This window comes from Megachile rotundata, chromosome 3 (genome assembly GCF_050947335.1).
Source record: "Megachile rotundata isolate GNS110a chromosome 3, iyMegRotu1, whole genome shotgun sequence".
Classification (NCBI taxonomy): Eukaryota; Metazoa; Arthropoda; class Insecta; order Hymenoptera; family Megachilidae; genus Megachile; species Megachile rotundata.
Window position 1 is genome coordinate 18312147 of NC_134985.1, and position 21728 is coordinate 18333874.

At 40.5% G+C, this 21728-nt stretch overlaps 1 protein-coding gene across 4 annotated transcripts in view; it reads right to left on the reverse strand.

The window, feature by feature from the left end:
* The window catches only part of LOC100876698 (uncharacterized), a 35388-nt gene that overhangs the window by 8398 nt on the left and 5262 nt on the right, over window positions 1-21728 (reverse strand). For 3 of the 4 annotated variants that reach the window (XM_076529498.1, XM_012290770.2, XM_012290769.2), the window contains exons 2-4: window positions 13678-13801; window positions 12222-12307; window positions 5225-5317 (exon numbers count right to left, since the gene is read on the reverse strand). In XM_076529498.1, the coding sequence (XP_076385613.1) occupies window positions 5225-5317; window positions 12222-12307; window positions 13678-13801 (303 nt within the window). The remainder of the gene's footprint in view (window positions 1-5224; window positions 5318-12221; window positions 12308-13677; window positions 13802-21728) is intronic. The other variant, XM_076529499.1, reaches the window with a different exon arrangement.

Below are 21728 nucleotides of genomic sequence, written 5' to 3' on the forward strand. Positions count from 1 at the left end.
CTGCAGCCACCTGCGTTCAGCCGATATCAAACCTTGGGTAAATTGTATCATGTCACTTCGCGGTTGTATGCAAAGGCACGGGATCGTAACGCTAAGCTATTCAAATCAAGTCAATGAACAGGAAACTAAAATACCCGTATTTCCCTCGAATAGCAAAATCGATGAAACGCTTCCGCTAGGATTTCGATGTTCGCGTTGGCTTTTTAATTTAAAATTTCGGTCCACTACTTTAATACGAATGGGTGTATGCTTCCATGAATTATCATGCATGGTGTTTGAAAAATTACTATCAAGCTTGGTATTTGGGATATGTGGTATTGGGACGTGTCGAATTATCACATATGGTATTTGGGATGCGTGGTAGTTGGAACGCGTAGTAGTTGGGACGCGTGGTAGTTTGGATGCGTGGTATTGGGACGCGTGCTAGTTTGAACGCGTGGTAATTTGGACGCTAGGTAGTTTGGACGCGTGGTATTGGAACGCGTGGTAGTTTGGACGCGTGGTAATTTGGACGCGTGGTAGTTTGGACGCGTGGTAGTTTGGACGCGTGGTATTGGGACGCGTGGTAGTTGGAACGCGTGGTAGTTGGAACGCGTGGTAGTTGGGACGCGTGGTAATTTGGACGCGTGGTAGTTTGGACGCGTGGTAATTTGGACGCGAGGTAGTTTGGACGCGTGGTAGTTGGAACGCGTGGTAGTTTGGACGCGTGGTAATTTGGACGCATGGTAGTTTGGACGCGTGGTATTGGGACGCGTGGTAGTTTGGACGCGTGGTAATTTGGACGCTAGGTAGTTTGGACGCGTGGTATTGGAACGCGTGGTAGTTTGGACGCGTGGTAATTTGGACGCTAGGTAGTTTGGACGCGTGGTATTGGAACGCGTGGTAGTTTGGACGCGTGGTAATTTGGACGCGTGGTAGTTTGGACGCGTGGTATTGGGACGCGTGGTAGTTGGAACGCGTGGTAGTTTGGACGCGTGGTAATTTGGACGCATGGTAGTTTGGACGCGTGGTATTGGGACGCGTGGTAGTTGGAACGCGTGGTAGTTGGGACGCGTGGTAGTTTGGACGCGTGGTAGTTTGGACGCGTGGTAGTTGGAACGCGTAGTAGTTGAGACGCGTGGTAGTTGGGACGCGTGGTAGTTTGGACGCGTGGTAATTTGGACGCGTGGTAGTTTGGACGCGTGGTAATTTGGACGCATGGTAGTTTGGACGCGTGGTATTGGGACGCGTGCTAGTTTGAACGCGTGGTAATTTGGACGCTAGGTAGTTTGGACGCGTGGTATTGGAACGCGTGGTAGTTTGGACGCGTGGTAATTTGGACGCGTGGTAGTTTGGACGCGTGGTATTGGGACGCGTGGTAGTTGGAACGCGTGGTAGTTTGGACGCGTGGTAATTTGGACGCATGGTAGTTTGGACGCGTGGTATTGGGACGCGTGGTAGTTGGAACGCGTGGTAGTTGGGACGCGTGGTAGTTTGGACGCGTGGTAGTTTGGACGCGTGGTAGTTGGAACGCGTAGTAGTTGAGACGCGTGGTAGTTGGGACGCGTGGTAATTTGGACGCGTGGTAGTTTGGACGCGTGGTATTGGGACGCGTGGTAGTTGGAACGCGTGGTAGTTGGGACGCGTGGTAGTTTGAACGCGTGGTAGTTTGAACGCGTGGTAATTTGGACGCGTGGTAGTTAGGACGCGTGGTAGTTGGAACGCGTCGTAGTTGGGACGCATGGTAGTTTGGACGCGTGGTATTGGGATGCGTGGTATTGGAACTTGTGGTATTGGGACGTGTCGTATTGGGACATATGGTATTGGGACGTGTGGTATTGGGACGTGTCAAATCATCACGTGTGGTATTGGGACGTATCGAATCACCACATGTGGTATATGTAACACCCAGAATTTGGAATACGTGGTATTCGTACATGACGAATCGTTACACCTAATATAAAGACTTGAAGAATTATCACATATGGTATTTGCAACACATCGAATCCTCACATGTCTCGCAACCAACTTCACCAAATTGCAAATTCCTCTGACAATACAACGGCCAACACTTCAACTACAATTATTATAGAATTGCACCAGACAAAGTAAACTCTCAAAACAATCGACAAATCCACGATAATCCACATATGTAACTGACAGAAATATCGGCATACGTTTAAGCAGAATCCAAAAGTTTTGGAAGTGATATTCGGGCTACGAATAACGAAACACGTGGGTGGTGAACCTCTCCAGAGATGTCAAAACGTTGTGGATGCCCGATCGTACAATAGAATGATCCTTCAAAGATGTCGGAATCATTCAAGGGAAGCACTTGACTTGTCGTGTGCAATGAAATGACGCGGTTGGATGTCGGTTCATTGAAGCTGAAGAGCTTCAATAACGAGGAAAAACGAGGGGAGGTTTGGATTGCGATTCAGTACCCGGTTCGGGTTCCATTTTATACTCTGATACAGATTTCATGAAGTTTTGAAGAGGAACTGTACAAAATATAATACGGTAGAAATAGAAAATTGTATGGGAGTCTGATACACTTCTGAGCCAACAGATGTTAAGTCATGGGAGGAGATCTTTACATTAGGTTTATATTAGGATACAGTGGGTTTGTGGAGTTATATCTGTGAAGTTAAAGTACAAGGCAATGGTGTTGTTACACATTATTACACATGTGTTAGGTTACACATATGAATAAAACACTTGTAATACATTTCTGAGCCAACAGATGTTAGGTCATGGAAGGAGATTTTTATACATTGTAGGTTTGTGACGTTATATCTGTGATGTTGAAGTACAAGGCAGTGGTCTTGTTACACATTATTACACATGTGTTATGTTACACATATGAATAATACACTTCTAATACATTTCTGAGCCAACAGATGGGAAGAGATTTTTACATTGTGAGTTTGTGACGTTATATCTGTGATGTTGAAGTACAAGGCAGTGGTCTTGTTACACATTATTACACATGTGTTATGTTACACATATGAATAATACACTTCTAATACATTTCTGAGCCAACAGATGGGAAGAGATTTTTACGTTGTGAGTTTGTGACGTTATACCTGTGAAGTTGAAGTACAAGGCAATGGTGTCATTACACATTATTACACATGTGTTGTGTTACACATATTAATAATAGCACTACACGTTGAAGTGCAATGTTTGACTAGGTTTTAGAGTACAATACAGTTATCAATACTGAAACTGTGTTTTCTGTGAATAAGTGTTCTTTAATGTTACTGACACATCAGTTATTGCTTCAATAACGTACTACACTTGTAACAAATCTTGCCCTTAAAATATTACTAACATCATGTTTCCAGTATACAAGCTTCCGTATAAACTTCTAAACACCCCTAAATTTATGCAAAAATGTTCACGATTGACCCCGACTTCCTCTCGAGTTAAAAAGTTTACGAACTCGTTTAGCTGTATAAAAGTTGTAAGCCTTAACGGAATACGTTTTTAAAAACCGCCGAAAGTTGGTGAAACTTATGGATGGAGGGGAACGAAGAAAGTTTCCGGTTATCGATGAAATCCGAAGGCTGGTAAAGAAAAATCAGCCTTTTCGAGATATACGTTACAAAAGGACACCATGAAATTGTGTAACTTGATATAGAAGCGGTCGGGCTTCGATCCAATGCTTTTTGTCCCAATAAAACGGTGGAATAAGAGAGAACCTTTCTTCGACTAAAAACCATTCTGTTCATATTCAGCGTTCGAAGAAATTCCCGCTCTCCGGTAGCGGTGATTTAAAGCGAACTTGAAAAACGCAGCTCCGAGGAACTGGGTCGTAATCGAAAATCTCTACGGGTCGTATCAGTTGCGGATGCAGGTTATCGAGGCAGAGCAAAGCCGACACTTATTCAAGCATCCGAGATGCAATCTTTTGAAATCGCATTTTCAGTTTTCGTTTCGCGTACCGGCTTCGCGAAATGGAGCTTTCGAGAGACTAAACAAGCATCCGTAAAGCTTTCTTCTAGTTCCTAGGGAATCTGCAGATTGTCCTCAGTCATATCCTTTTACCACGCAACCGAGGGATCATACGGTTTCTTCTCACGAAAAGAGATGTGCAAAAAAATACTGAAAGGACTTCCCGACTATTCTTCGCCATTTCCTTGAGAGGTCATCTCGAGATTCTTTCTCCGCTATGAATTGGAGAAATGTCTCAGTTTCCGTAGCATTCAAATTGCAGGACTTTCAAAGACAAATATAGGTTAATTCTTAATTCTTATATTTTCAGTTGTATTACATTTTTTTATTATTTTCAATTAAGTCAGTCTTTTAATTTCAAATTAATTATTAAAATTTCTTTCAAGCTCGTCTCAAAGAAAATGGGGTCAGCTTTGAATTTTAATAATAAATGTAGGTAGTTTCTGAATTTCTTTTTCAGTAATTTTTCCTTAGATCGATGTAATGTTATATTTAATCTTGCTCTTTATTTAATTCTATTTTGTTTCTTCAGTTATATTACATTTTGTTCAAGCATTGGCTGTCATGACATTAACAAGACTTTTTATCGAACAGAGTGTACTTAAAAGTAACTGTCACATATGGTATTTGGGACGTGTGGTATTGGGACGTGACGAATCACCACATATGGTATTTGGGACGTGTGGTATTGGGGCGTGTGTAATCATCACATATGGTATTTGGGACGTGTGGTACTGGGACGTGTAGTAGTTGGGACGCGTGGTAGTTGAGACGCGTGGTAGTTTGGAAGTGTGGTAGTTGGTACGCGTGGTATTTGGGACGCGTGGTATTTGGATCGCGTGGTATTTGGGACGCGTGATATTTGGGACGCGTGGTAGTTGGGACGCGTGGTATTTGGGACGCGTGGTAGTTGGGACGCGTGGTAGTTGGGACGCGTGGTAGTTGGAACGCGTGGTAGTTGGGACGCGTGGTAGTTTGGACGCGTGGTAATTTGGACGTGTGGTAGTTTGGACGCGTGGTAGTTGGTACGCGTGGTATTTGGGACGCGTGGTATTTGGATTGCGTGGTATTTGGGACGCGTGATATTTGGGACGCGTGGTATTTGGAACGCGTGGTATTTGGGACGCGTGGTATTTGGGACGCGTGGTATTTGGGACGCGTGGTAGTTAGGACGCGTGGTAGTAGGAACGCGTGGTAGTTGGGACGCGTGGTATTTGAAACGCGTGGTATTTGGGACGCGTGGTAGTTGGAACGCATAATATTGAAACTTGTGGTTAAATGTACTTACAGCAACGACGAAGAGGTACAACGAATGTCCCACGTCGACGATACAGATCGTGCCGACGACGATAATCCATGGTATCAGGAAGACACGTTGATCCTAAAAGACATCAGTCATGTATGTACAGAGACGAACGAGGTAGAAAAGTCTGGTTCCAAGGGTCGTGCGAAAGATCTTTTCCTAACTTTAACATCTTTCGTTTCCTGTTCTGAAACATTTGGCTCGTTGTAACTAGCAAGACGACCATTTTTCTGGGCGAAGTGTACCGAAAGGGTTAAACAGTTCCGGTAACTTCCTCGAGAGAAAGAGTCGAAAGTTTATCGGAACGGTGGAAAGACAATTGTGTTAAGTTTTCTTAGAATTGCGAATTCCTCCGTTAAATTGAAAAAGTAATACGATTATGGATTCAATTTCTTACTTTCAGAAAATGCTGCTAATAATTGCGTGCTTTTAAGAACTTTTGCAATTTCAGCGAGTAAATTTTAACACCAGATTGCTCGAGTTTAAGATGTAGGCAGAGTATTGTAGTTTCAGCGATTCAAAGTTACGAAGTTTCTTTGGGTTTTTATAATTCTAAAAACTTAAGTTAATTTTTATATTTTTAACTTTTTATTGGTTCAAGTTTCTCAGAGTTCAAAATCTTTAATTTTCAAGTCTCTTGATTCTGAAATTTCAGAATTCCTGAATTTTTGAGTTCTCAAATTTTAGAATGTTCACAACTTACTTGGTGGCGCTCGACAAAATGGCGCCCACACAACTAGCAAACCCAACTACTAGCAACCTAACCTAACTTAACATAACCCAGTCATTAAATTTAATGAACGATTCTAATTATTAATATAAATAATTTAATCTAACTACCTAAACTAAGCTAACTACCTAACTATTATAAACCCAACTACTATCAACCTAACCTAACATAACCTACTCTTATTTAACCTAACCTAACTCCCCCCAGTCATTAAATTTAACTAACGATTCTAATTATTAATATAAATGATCTAATAAACAAGAAACAGCATCATACGAATAATTTTATCGAGATTAGCTTAAAAATGCAAAAGTTACACGGTGCTTACGTAAGCCCAGGAAGAAGCTATTCACAATGAGTGCATTCTCGCAGCGTGGCTGCGTTAAAATGCGATTCGAATGGAGAGAAGTTCTCGTTGGAAAGTTTCGTTACGTGTGCAAGTATACTTGAAGTTACGAACGTCTTGTGTAAAGACTCTAATTCTTCCGACAGAATTTGTTCACTGAAATTTAACTTCATTCGAAGTGCTCTTTCTTTTCTTAATCATTCGAGTTAGTAATATATAAAAGAGATACTCTAAGATTTATTTGCGAGCCTAACTGAAATATCATTTTAATTGCAGGCAACTGTGACATGTAACAAAACATATGTGTTAAAATTTATTTTATTTCATATATGTTTAAATAATGTGTTTAAATTTTACTTGAAGATCGATGAGGTATCTGAAGTCTATTTAAAGACATCATTGCAAAAATCTGAATACTGCTTTTAAATTTAATGTTATTGTTTTACACAGGGTATTTGTTTTAACTAATATAAAATTACTTATATTTTTAATACATATGTGTTTTCGACGAATATTAAATCAGTTACAATTAATAATTATTTTGAATTTGCAGATCAAAATTTTGTTCGAGTGAACGATCATTTTTCTAATTGATACCAGATCGACAATTAACTAAAAACTTTATAAAAAGATCTCTGATGTTCCTTTTTGTGCAACTGTTTATCTCGTTTATTGGTTTAGCGAGCAGCGGTCACGGTGATTCCATCTTCATTATTTTGTTACGCGTTCAAATGAACAAGAAGATAAACAAAATCTTGATAGAAACAATAAACAACAGCAATCAGGAAAAAATTGAATCGCGAAAACGCCGAGGATGATCCTTTGTGTTGAAACTGATGAAGATCGGATGACAAATAGTCCAGTGAAAGCGTGGAATAATCTTGGAGAAACGTTGCCATGGTTATTCATGATGGGTTACTATCGCGGGATAAACGTTTTGACGTTGAATGATTAAATGGACGAACTGGTCGATAAGGAATTCTGCGTTGGACCGATCAATTTAATTCTGCAATCGAGGGATTCAATTTATATCTACTGTTATTTTGCGGTAACGTGAAAAATTAACGTTTCTCCAAATTTCCGAATTCCTAAATTTTCAAGTTTCCAAATTTCCGAATTCTAACACCTTTGAATTTCCAAATTTTTGAATTCCTACGCCCCCAAATTTCCAAATTACCGAATTTCTACGCCCACAAATTTTCAAATTTCCGAATTCCAGCGCTTCCAAATTTTCAAATTTCCGAATTCCAGCGCTCTCAAATTTTCAAATTTCCGAATTCCAGCGCCCCCAAATTTTCAAATTTCCGAATTCCAGCGCCCCCAAATTTCTAATCTTCCGAATTTCCCACACCCCCCAATTTTCCAATCTTCCGAATTCCCATACCCCCAAATTTTCAATCTTCCGAATTCCAGCGCCTCCAAATTTCCAATCTTCCGAATTTCAGCGCCCCCAAATTTTTAAATTTCCGAATTCCAGCGCTCTCAAATTTGCAAACTTCCGAATTCCAGCGCTCCCAAATTTCCAAACTTCCGAATTCCAGCTCCCCCAAATTTCTAATCTTCCGAATTCCAGCACCCCCAAATTCCCAAATTTCCGAATTCCTACACCCCCAAATTTGCAATCTTCCGAATTCCTAAATCCCCAAATTTGCAATCTTCCGAATTCCTACACCCCCAAATCTCCAATTTTTCGAATTCCTAAATCCCCAAATTTCCAAATCCCCGAATCCCTAAATCCCCAAAGTTCCCGCTAATTACCATCCCCGACCACCCTTAAATCAACCTATCCCTCAACAGCCTTTCACCAAAAATCCAAAAAACAGCATCCCATCGAATCACGTAATCTCAAATCTGCGACACTGTAAGTTTAGGGTAGTTCTTCAAATGTTTTGTCAAAGACTCAGCGACAGTCGTAGCATAGTAGTCGGTAAGGTAACTCTCGAGATTAACTCGGCGAGCTTAATTACGTTAACGTATCACGGATCCCACGGAATCCACTTTGAAAACTTAGCTCTCTCTGGGACTAACGGGAACATTTCATCGTCGTTCTGTAAATCCCACGCCTGTGTACCCGTCGCGGATTGATTTCGAACTTTGCCGCCTAACGACGAGCTGAAGAAAGAAAAAAAAAGTACTAGGCAACGAGTTTGAGAGCAACGCGTAAGGTAACGTGCTTTTTATTGACTTCTCTCGTGATGGTTTCACGGAGACTCTTCAGGCTTCCACCACCTCGGGAGCTCATAAAAGAAACTGAAGGTTCTTGTTTCTTGATTAAGAGAAGTTGATATTTTACTTTCAGCAGCGAATTAGACTTTATTCTTGTTGGCTTCTGCTGTAATAATTTATACGGGCTATTTCATAACTCGTTAATGGAACGATGGTAAAATATTTGCTTTAAGCGATTTAACTTTGGGGAGGATTTTTTTTGAGATAAAGTAATAATTTTACTGTTTGTTAAGCTTTGTTAATTTTGTTCAAAGTTCATATGTTGTTTGTAGTTATACCTTACTTGTGTTGTACTTATATATTTAATATAAAGTCGAATTTTAGAAGGTGTAAGATTGGGACTGATGCAGATGTACATAAACAAGATGGCGGCGGAGAACGCGACGCCATCACTTTAATACACGTGACATTTAATAGATGAATTTAGAAATTAAACATCCTAATATCCTTCAAGATTAAATTATGTATTACCATTTTCACATATATTTCAAATTAAACAAATTTTGAAACATATTTAAGGAAAATATGTTTAAAAGTATTGTCGCATTTGTGGTTGATTTTTCCACTAGCACTTCACGAATTGACTACAAGGAAACAGCAACGAGTTTCGACGCGAAGGGTATTTCTAGAAATGATATTTTTCTCGATTTGACAAGACCCTATGATTTCACGTTATCAGAAAACTCCGAGTTCCCTGTAGAATGATGATAAAAATTGCATCGTGCCCTGGAGGTTGGATTTGTCCATCATTTAGGACGAACAAGAGGAACGAGGGTGGTAAGACATCGATTGCGGAGGACACGAGAATGATTGCTTGAATTACGTGTTCTTTTAAGACATTTTTACATCTCTCAAATTTTGAAGAAGTTCAAAAATTTAATGGATTTAATGCATCAAAACTTCATTCTCGAAAAGAGGGTAAATATAATACTGGTGGTCGGGACGCGTGGTAGTTTGGACGCGTGGTATTGGGACGCGTGCTAGTTTGGACGCGTGGTAGTTGGAACGCGTGGTAGTTGGGACGTGTGGTAGTTTGGACGCGTGGTAATTGGGACTCGTGATAGTTTGGACGCGTGGTAGTTTGAACGCGTGGTAGTTCGGACGAGTGGTAATTCGAACGCGTGGTAGTTCGGACGCGTGTTAGTTCGAACGCGTGGTAGTTGGAACGCTTGGTATTTGGGACGCGTGGAAGTTGGGATGCGTGGTAGTTGGAACGCGTGGTAGTTGGGACGCGTGGTAGTTGGGACCCGTGGTAGTTGGGACCCGTGGTAGTTGGGACGCGTGGTAGTTGGGACGCATGGTAGTAGGGACGCGTGGTAATTTGGACGCGTGGTAATTCGGACGCGTGGTAGTTGGGACGCGTGGTATTTGGGACGCGTGGTAGTTGGAACGCGTGGTAGTTGGGACGCGTGGTATTTGGGACGCGTGGTAGTTGGGACGCGTAGTAGTTGAAACGCGTGGTAGTTGGAACGCGTGGTATTTGGGACGCGTGGTAGTTGGAACGCGTGGTAGTTGGGACGCGTGGTATTGGGACGCGTGGTAGTTTGGACGCGTAGTAGTTAAAACGCGTGGTAGTTGGAACGCGTGGTAGTTTGGACGCGTAGTAGTTGGAACGCGTGGTAGTTGGGACGCGTGGTAGTTGGGACGCGTGGTAGTTGGGACGCGTGGTAGTTGGGACGCGTGGTAGTTGGGACGCGTGGTAGTTGGAACGCGTCCATATAATACTTTAATTGAATCTTGTCTAATGTCATAATAAAAATGAAGTTTTAGATTCTTTACGTTTAACTGTATCAACTCACAATTTTAAAAAACTTTTACAATTTTACAATACAAGTACAAGTTTTACAACAAAAGTTACACAATTCTAAATAATTTTTAAGACTCTTTTAAGCTTCATATCTCTGGAGCTTAGAATATTTGCCTCATAGTTAACTCCTACTAATTTTCATTTTAACATGAAGCTGTATAAAAAAATATATTATAAAAATGTACGTATAAAAAAAAGAATTGAAGCTGTATACAAAGTATGTTATAAAAATATACATATAAAAAAAAAATTGAAGCAGTATAAAAAATATATTATAAAAATGTACATATAAAAAAAAGAATAGTTTATCAAAGGAAATATACTATGAAAACGTTATTTAATTACAGAAAAGGACAAGAAATATCTCTGAATTAAATTTCGCCCGTCCACGTTAATCGGACAAACAATTATCATAATAAAGCGTAAAAGCAAATTGTTCGTTTCAGTAATTTCGAGTTAATTATTCGTAATTGTTTGCACATGTTCCCTTTCGAACCCTCCTGGTTCTTTCTCTGCCCCTTTTTATAATCAATTTTAAGTATCTCAATTTCCAGCCACGTGCTGCACCCGAGACTAAATCTGATACGGGAGAACGCGGAGAAAACCACCCCTCGGTTCACCCTTCGTCGCTTTTCTATTTCTGTTATCCCTTTTCCGGTGCTAGAAACGGTGATCGTGGGATCACTGGATTGTGTTCTCGTGTCGGAATCAATCTTATTCTAACGTGTTTCACATAAGACACGAATCATGCGATGGGGAAATGGAAGGTTGTTTATAACGAACGTCGTTGGATGATGGCTTGTTATTAATCATGAGAAATACATATGGCACGCGTTATACTTATGAGGATTTTTAGAAGGTGGTGTTGTAAGGTGGAGTTTGTAGGATTTTGGAATTTTCGAAATTTGGGATTTGTGGAAATTTGGGGTGGTGGGATTTTTGGAAAGTTTGGGATTTTGGGATTATGCAATTTTGGAACTTTGGGACTTTGGAGATTTGGGGTTTTGGAATTTTGGGACTTTGGAAATTTGGGATTTTGGAAGATTAGAAATTTGGGAGCTTGGAATTCTAGAAATTTGGGACTCTGGAAATTTGGGACTTGGGAAATTTGGGACTTAGGAAATTTGGGACTTGGGAAAATTGGGGCTTAGGAAATTTGGGACTTGGGAAATTTGGAACTTGGAAAATTTGGGACTTCGGAAAATTGGGATTTGGGAAATTTGGAACTTGGGAAATTTGGAACTTGGAAAATTTGGGACTTGGGAAAATTGGGGCTTAGGAAATTTGGGACTTGGGAAATTTGGAACTTGGGAAATTTGGGACTTGGGAAATTTGGGACTTGGGAAATTTGGGACTTGGGAAATTTGGGACTTGGGAAATTTGGAACTTGGGAAATTTGGAACTTGGGAAATTTGGAACTTCGGAAATTTCGGACTTAGGAAATTTGGGATTATGGAATTTTGAGGTTTTGGAAGCTTAGAAATTTGGGATCTTGGAACCCTAAAAATTTGGGATTTTAGAAATTTGGAACTTTAGAAGTCCCTAACACTAAAATATCACCAGAAACTTTGTAACTACAGAATTTCAGAATTTACTAAAGTAACCTCATAAAATTTCAAGATTTCAGAATTGTACTTTCTAAATATTTTCCCCTTAAAATTATGAAATTTCAGACTTTTAATATTCAGAAATTTCAGAATACTCTAACATTTATAATTTTGAAATTAACTTTTGCACCACAGTGCTGAAAGTACTTAAATCACTCATTTAATCATAAGCTCTTACATACAAAATAATAGAACGAAAATTTCCTGAGTGCTAGTGGTATGACAGGAAATAATGAAGAGTGAAAGCATATTTTGGAACCTCTTACCTTGCAGAGGCCATAGAGAAGCAGGATACTGCAAATCACACCACAGCACGAGCATATAAGCAGCGTCACGTTAAACCGTACTGTTGCTGAAGCAATAGAAGCATGTTGAACATTAAACTTTATTCGTCTTAACCCCTTGCACTATTTTGACGTGTCGCTTTCGAATGCGCTTTAATTTCAAGTCCAATTACTTCCATAATCAACTATGCATTTCTATTAAAATAACAAATTGATACGAAATTGACATGACATTTCAAGTTTGTAGTTTTAATCAAGTTTTAATGATGTAGCAATTAGTTCTGACGCAGCTGGATAAATTATAGTGTAAGGAGTTAACACTTTGATGGTCGATATTCCTCATCTCTAGGAATTTAGAAAAATTTCAACACTCATTGCTACTTTTTTTCAAACAAATTAAAGTTTATTATATATTAAATATAGTAAACTTCCTCATTCATCATCTTTAAAATCTTAGAAAAATTTCAACACTCATTGTTATTTTTGCTTCCTCAAAATTAAAGTTTATTATATATCAAATATAGTCAAGTTTATTATATATTAAATATAGTAAACTTCCTCATTCATCATCTCTAGAAATTTAAAAAAATTTGAACATTCATTGATACTTTTGCTTCCTCAAACAAATTAAAGTTTATTACATATTAAATATAGTAAACTTCCTCATTCATCATCTTTAGAATCTTAGAAAAATTTCAACACTCATTGTTATTTTTGCTTCCTCAAAATTAAAGTTTATTATATATCAAATATAGTCAAGTTTATTATATATTAAATATAGTAAACTTCCTCATTCATCATCTCTAGAAATTTAAAAAAATTTGAACATTCATTGATACTTTTGCTTCCTCAAATAAATTAAAGTTTATTACATATTAAATATAGTAAACTTCCTCATTCCTCATCTCTAGGAATTTAAAAAGATTTCAACACTCATTGCTACTTTCGCTTCCTCAAACAAATTAAAGTTTATTACATATTAAATATAGTAAACGTAGTAAATTACAGTAAACAAAAAACATATTAAATATGAATTCACGTACCATACATAATAGAGTGAATCTACAAGTGGCCAGAATCTGAGTAATCATTGCTATTCATCATTCAAAACCAAATCACCATTGTAAACCTTGATAACCGTTCATGGATCGTAAACGCTCACTTTACGATCACCGAACAAGAACAATTATCAAGTTTCGCCATAAGTTAGCTCATTTGATTATCACTTGAAATATAGAAGCTTACGAGATTAATGGAAGCGTTTGATTTTATCGATGGATTATAGGGTATTTAGAGAAATTACACGTATACGAAGTTCACGACCATCAAAGTGTTTATCATCGACAGGGAATATGATTTCAAGCAAATACGTCTTATCGATCTTATTACCATGGAAAAGGTAATGTGTCGTATACACGTGTACCGTTGGAATACTCACTGGGGGATATGGTGTCCGGTTCTAGGAAGCTAGTGGATTCCGGTAAAGAACGATTCCCTCTCAGATATTGACTCTCCCCCTGGAGCACTTTGCCGGTGGTTAGTGCCAACACGGCAAAGTAAATCTGAAATAAAATAAACACCCAGACGTGTGTCATGAATTTGGAATTCACTGAGAATATCAGCGTTCTAGTTTCGAATAATTAACTGTATCTTTAATCTACTTCGTCGCTCATTAACAATTACCGTTTCATTTATAATTTAATCCTCTTTCATTAACAACTGAATTATTGATGTCAATGCAGTGACTCTCTACTTAAAAATTACGGTTTAATTCTAAATTCGTTCTTGTTAAGTTAGAAGTTAAAAATTTATTTAATGAAGGGCATTTTTAGTTGGTGATTTAATTTGAAAAGTTCACTGTAACTCTTTTAGGGTTACAAAAATTTTTAATCGAAGTACAAGTATTATTGAATTTTAGTTTAGGGAAAAGACAGAATATTTATGTAGTTATTCGTACTATTATTGTAATTGTTTATACTAGACGTGATTCTGAATAAGATTTCCCTTTGCAGAAATGGGATTTGAAGCTTCGTTTTTGAATTATTAAGGAAAAACGCGGACCAATGAGAACGCGAGGTTTGTGCGCGCGCAGCCACTAGGCTTGCAGCTGTCGTTCTCGCGTCTGCGCATGCGCAATCCTCGCACTCTGATTGGTTCGTGTTTTTCCTTAATAATTCAAAAGCGAAGCTTCAAATCACATTTTTGCAAAGGGAAATCTTATTCAGAATCATGTCAGCTACCCCGTCAGCTAATTAAAATATATTAAAATTATTTATTTATTATTTATACTAAATGTATGTGTTACTTACTCTAACACCATTACAATATATTTCATTGACAACCTCTTTTTGATCTATTTTATAAATGAAGAAGATACTAAAAATTAAGTGTGTAGCGTACAGGAATAATTGTAAAGTGCGACAAATAAATTAATTGTATTCAAAGAGAAATCAGACAAGAAAATCCTTAGAATTCCCTTGCGAAATATAATAGAATAGATGGAAATAATATTTAGCGTCGAGAACATTCGAGAAAAGCGAATACTTCAGACTAATCGGAAATTCTGTCGCGATGCGAGAGTTCGTAGGCCGCTCAGCGGAGCGAGAGGCAAGGCGCGATCCGCGAGCCGCGAGCAGCGATCGCGGAACTTGGCGACGCGTTGTTGATAGCTCGGCCGCAGGATAGCAACCGGCCTATATAAAATAGAGTCGCGCGCCCGGAACGGGCCTATTTGGCAGTCTGGGAGAGAGGACGAGGTAAGTACCATCGGCCGCTCTCGGACTAGCCTAGGGACTCCGGCAGGAGAGATCGGCGAAAATACCTGGTCGCCTGCTGGAGAAGGAACTTAGCTGTTAGGGGCTCCGGCAGGAGAGTTCGGCGACCAATACCTGGACGCCTGCTCGGAGAATAGCTAGTAGGGAACTCCGGCAGGAGAGTTCGGCGACCAATACCTGGACGCCTGCTCGGAGAATAGCTGTTAGGGAACTCCGGCAGGAGAGTTCGGCGACCAATACCTGGACGCCTGCTCGGAGAATAGCTGTTAGGGAACTCCGGCAGGAGAGTTCGGCGACCAATACCTGGACGCCTGCTCGGAGAGTAGCTGGTAGGGAACTCCGGCAGGAGAGTTCGGCGACCAATACCTGGACGCCTGCTCGGAGAGTAGCTAGTAGGAAACTCCGGCAGGAGAGTTCGGCGATAATACCTGGACGCCTGCCCGGAGAGTAGAAGTAGAGGAAGCTCCAGCAGGAGAGTTCGGCGAAACACTCCTGGACGCCTGCTTGGAGCAGAGTAAAGAGAGACTCCGGCGGGAGAGTTCGGCGATAATACCTGGACGCCCGACCGGAGGTAAAGGTTTAAGACCCCGGCAGGAGAGTACGGCGAACCCCTCCTGGACGCCTGCCGTGGGGTAAAGTTTAAGAGACTCTGGTGGGAGAGTTCGGCGATAATTCCTGGACGCCCACCCGGAGATAACTGTTGATACCCAGGCAGGAGAGTACGGCGAAACCCTCCTGGACGCCTGCCTGGTGAATAGGGGGAGAGTACGGGAGTTTGTTCCTGGACACTCGGTCGACATGGAGAGTTCGGCGAATATTCCTGGACGCCTGTCGACTGAGAGAGGACAGAGCATCTCCTGGACGCCCCAGGTAAAGTACAGGAGAGTACGGGAGAAAACTACTGGTCGCCCGTTCGGAATGGAGAGTTCGGAGAGAATACCTGGACGCCATTCGAACGGGAGAGAACAGAGTTACTCCTGGACGCCTGGTTGACGAAAGGAAAAGATTAGATAGAGAGTAAAATATAGGGAAGGAAAGAAAGAGAGAGAGAGAGAGAGAGAGAGTTATGTAATCGTAGGTTCTTTACATGCATTGCGAAAGAAAATTTGTAACCCCGTTGATTCTTGTATGCCTCTCCTAATATCCTTGAATAAATATTCCTATTTTCCAGAATTCCTGATTTCCTTTCGATTACCTTTGTCTGAGTATCCTATCCCGAGTAAAAGATGGCTACAAGTGCAAATTTATAAATCAAAGTCTTTCAATCTTAAAAGTATAATTCACAGAGATTAAGCTTCCTTCGCCATCAATTAACACAGCAAAACATCATTCGGTATATCCGTACAAGGATTATCACGCGAACGAACACGACTGAAGCATCGATTTGGGTTAACCATTTGTTTAATTAAACGATGGTTTCGCTCGTGTATTATCGACAACTTTAATTGTCCTTAAGCTTGGTCAATCGATACCATAACCTGATTACCTACGAATATAAAATTGAATCTCATTTATCCGCAGGAAACAAGGGTAGACTTTTATCCCGTCATTGCTTTTCCTTTTGCTCTATCCGCTTTAGCTCGCGAGACACAATCTTTTTTTCATCGATTCATCCTTCCTTTATTTTTTTCACGCTCGTACCTTTTCGATGGAACAAGGTGTCCAATATTGTGAAAAAAATGACTGCGGTATGGGCAATATCGAGGAGGATATTTAGGCATCTGAGGATTTTAGGATTTGGGATTCGGGGTTTGACAATTTAAGGATTTGGGGATTTGGGGATTTGGGGATTTGGGGATTTGGGGATTTGGAGAATTGGGGATTTGGGGATTTGGGGATTTGGGAATTTAGGGGGTGTGAGAATTCGGGAATTTGGAGACTTGGGAATTCGGAAGCTTGGAAATTTGGGGGCGTGGGAATTCGGAAGATTGGAAATTTGGGGGCGTGGGAATTCGGGAATTTGGTAATTTGGGGATGTGGGAATTTGGGGGCGTGGGAATTCGGAAGCTTGGAAATTTGGGGGCGTGGGAATTCGGAAGATTGGAAATTTGGGGGCGTGGGAATTCGGGAATTTGGTAACTTGGGGGTGTGGGAATTCGGAAGCTTGGAAATTTGGGGGCGTGGGAATTCGAAAGCTTGGAAATTTGGGGGCGTGGGAATTCGGAAGCTTGGAAATTTGGGGGCGTGGGAATTCGGAAGGTTGGAAATTTGGGGGCGTGGGAATTCGGAAGATTGGAAATTTGGGGGCGTAGGAATTCGGAAGATTGGAAATTTAGGTGCGTGGGAATTCGGAAGCTTGGAAATTTGGGGGCGCTGGAATTCGGAAATTTGGAAATATCCAAATTGTGGAAAAGAAATTAGTTTCTTTTCTTCTAACTCGAATCGTTATATCAGTGAACTAGAGAACACCAAGGTGAAAATTTCGTGCATCGTCTATAAACGATTTCGATATACGATAGCGTTGAAACTGGACAATCGAGCGGTGTACCGTTACAAAAATTCCCTATCGCGTTTATTCGGTACATCCCTAGATTCCCTTTCTGTAAATCAAGTTAAAAGAAAAAATTAAATTATCGAACTTCACAATTCTTTTTTTTTTTCATAAAAAAATTTCTACACAGCGTTTGACTCGTGATATTTCATAAATTCTTGCGCGAGAATTTTATTCTCCCAGCAGAAATATCTCCGATATTTCATTTTTAAATTCCACTATATTTTATAGCTTTATTTTAAAAATTGTGAAAACATATTTTTAACGATAATTCCTTATAATAATTGTCTGAATATTTTTGCGCAAAGGCATCGTCTATCTGTTTGCCGTTTATGTTAGTCTTTTTGCGTTTATACCGTCCTCAATTTCGTTAAAGTTAATCTCTATTAATTCGAAACGCGACTACGAAGTATCTCCGCTAATTGATAACGTTGAGTCACCGTTTTATATTCCCATCCGCTTATACCTGGATTAAGTGTATCGAGTTTCAGGAATAATCAACTCTATTCGTGTCATTGAAAATCCGAACTCCTTGGATCACGAGTGGCACGAAGTTTTACGTAAGCCACGGAAAATACGTATTTCCGTTAAACTGCTGAATATGGTTAAACAAGAACTTGCTATTTTATCGAGAGGGAATAATGCTGTAGTTAGGCTACCCCTAGTTAGGCTCGAACGGCAAACAACGGCTGAAAGAGACACTTTGAAAGGATTTCTTAGTCTTTTGTAATCATCCGCGATGCTCACGATATACGCTGAAGGTCTACAGATGACGAAATTGGCCCAAGGTCGCTGTTATTGGCCAATAAGAGACTTCTAGAGGGTGGACGCAATTTCAATAACCTCATGGAGAATCGATCGTTTCTTAACCGAGGAAATAGCTAATTAATGTTTTGTGTTCGTGACAGTGTATTTGAAAAGCAACATGTGTTTTGCTATTTTCATTCTTGTTGTTTTAAAGTGGGTTATTGGGTTTGAAAATTCTTAGACCTCAAATTTTCTAATAAATTTCCAAATACTGTAGTTGTCAAATCCCAAATTTTCAAATTTGCAAATTCTCAAATTTCTGTATTTCTAGGTCCCCACTCTTTTAAGTCCCCACTCTCCTAGGTCCCCACTCTCCTAAGTCCCAACTCTCCTAAATTCCCACTCTCCTATGTCCCCACTCTCCTAGGTTCCTATACTCCTAAACCCCCACTCTCCTAAATCCCCACTCTCCTAAATCCCCACTCTCCTAGGTTCCTATACTCCTAAACCCCCACTCTCCTAGGTCCCCACTCTCCTAAATCCCCACTCTCCTAAATCCCCACTCTCCTAGGTTCCTATACTCCTAAACCCCCACTCTCCTAGGTCCCCACTCTCCTAAATCCCCACTCTCCTAAATCCCCACTCTCCTAAATCCCCACTCTCCTAAATCCCCACTCTTCTAGGTTCCTACACTCCTAAACCCCCACTCTCCTAAATCCCCACTCTCCTTAATTCCCACTCTCCTAGGTTCCTATACTCCTAAACCCCCACTCTCCTAGGTCCCCACTCTCCCAAATCCCCACTCTCCTAAATCCCCACTCTCCTAGGTTCCTATACTCCTAAACCCCCACTCTCCTAGGTCCCCACTCTCCTAAATCCCCACTCTCCTAAATCCCCACTCTCCTAAATCCCCACTCTCCTAAATCCCCACTTTCCTAAATCCCCACTCTCCTAAATCCCCACTCTCCTAGGTTCCTATACTCCTAAACCCCCACTCTCCTAAATCCCCACTCTCCTTAATTCCCACTCTCCTAAATCCCCACTCACCTAAATCTCCACTCTCCTAAATCCCCACTCTCCTAGGTCCCTATACTCCTAGATCCCTACACTCCTAGATCCCTATACTCCTCCACATTCTCCCAAATCCCTATATCCTCATATCCCAACATCCCCACCTTAAAAATTGAAAATGAAAATGAAATTACTGATTTTTGCTTAGGATACACATCAGCGTTGATCTTAATTAATTTAACATAACGCCGATCGTTTCGAGCACGATAATACCGAATCACTGACACGAACAGCCTCGGATATTCGCGATCATTTAAAGAATTAAAACAGGCGTGTGATTTTGCACGTTAATGTTTCAATTAAGCCACATCACGAATGCAACGGACACACGATTATTCGATCATATAATTCTCTTTGGATACTTTCGCGATATAATTTCAAATTTCCACCTTTCATAAACAAGTATATGGTTTGTACAGATGTTACTGGGCAAATATTTTATATCTTACGGGGATTCAAAAAGTTTAGTCTGCAGTTTCGGGGCTTATTTTCTGGAAATTACTTCGGGGGAGCTTAAGTGACTAATAGAGGAAGTTGTACGGAAATTTAGAAATTATGAAACTTTCGCAAGTGGAGTCATTTATCACAACACCTCTACTGTTCACGTCAGGGAAACATTCATCTTCGACAATGGTTGTTACAATCTTTCAAGCTTTCAAAGTTTTGAAATTTCAAGTTTTCGTATTCGAAAATTTGAGAATTTGTGAATCTCATAATTCTCAAATTTCCAAATTTCTGAATTCCAGTGCCTCCAAATTTCAAAATTTCCGAATTCCTACGCATCCAAATTTCCAATCTTCCGAATTCCTACGCCCTCAAATTTCCAAATTTCCGAATTCCAGCGCCCCCAAATTTCCAAATTTCCGAATTCCCATTCCCCTAAATTTCCAATCTTCCGAATTCCAGCGCTTCCAAATTTCCAAATTTCCGAATTCCAGCGCCTCCAAATTTTCAAATTTCCGAATTCCAGCGCCCCCAAATTCCCAATCTTCCAAATTCCAGCGCCTCCAAATTTCCAATCTTCCGAATTCCCACTCCCCTAAATTTCCAATCTTCCGAATTCCAGCGCTTCCAAATTTCCAAATTTCCGAATTCCAGCGCCTCCAAATTTTCAAATTTCCGAATTCCAGCGCCCCCAAATTCCCAATCTTCCAAATTCCAGCGCCTCCAAATTTCCAATCTTCCGAATTCCCACTCCCCTAAATTTCCAATCTTCCGAATTCCAGCGCTTCCAAATTTCCAAATTTCCGAATTCCAGCGCCTCCAAATTTTCAAATTTCCGAATTCCAGCGCCCCCAAATTTCCAATCTTCCAAATTCCTACGCCCCCAAATTTCCAAATTTCCGAATTCCAGCGCCCCCAAATTTCTAATCTTCCGAATTTCCCACACCCCCCAATTTTCCAATCTTCCGAATTCCCACACCCCGAAATTTTCAATCTTCCGAATTCCAGCGCCTCCAAATTTCCAAATTTCCAAATTCCAGCGCCTCCAAATTTCCAATCTTCCGAATTCCCACACCCCGAAATTTCCAATTTTCCAAATTCCAGCGTCCCCAAATTTCTAATCTTCCGAATTTCCCACACCCCCCAATTTTCCAATCTTCCGAATTCCAGCGCCTCCAAATTTCCAAATTTCCGAATTCCAGCGTCCCCAAATTTCCAAATTTCCGAATTCCAGCGTCCCCAAATTTCTAATCTTCCGAATTCCAGCGCTTCCAAATTTCCACATTTCCAAATTCCAGCGCCTCCAAATTTTCAAATTTCCGAATTCCAGCGCCCCCAAATTTCCAATCTTCCAAATTCCTACGCCCCGAAATTTCCAAATTTCCGAATTCCAGCGCCCCCAAATATCTAATCTTCTGAATTTCCCACACCCCCAATTTTCTAATCTTCCGAATTCCCACACCCCGAAATTTTCAATCTTCCGAATTCCAGCGCCTCCAAATTTCCAAATTTCCGAATTCCTGCGCCCCCAAATTTCTAATCTTCCTAATTCCCACACCCCAAAATTTCCAATCTTCGGAATTCCAGCGTCTTCAAATTTCTAATCTTCCGAATTTCCCACACCCCCCAATTTTCCAATCTTCCGAATTCCAGCGCCTCCAAATTTCCAAATTTCCGAATTCCAGCGCCCCCAAATTTCTAATCTTCCGAATTTCCCACACCCCCCAATTTTCCAATCTTCCGAATTCCTACGCCCCCAAATTTCCAATCTTCCAAATTCCAGCACCTCCAAATTTCCAATCTTCCGAATTCCTACGCCCCCAAATTTGACAATTTCAAAATCCCAAAACATCGAAACTCAGATCTTCTGAAACCTCAAAGTTCCCAAAATAAAAAGTGTCGAAGCACCACCAGATGGTACCTCTTCCAGCTTCTCTCTCTGCTTTCATACAAACACCCCAA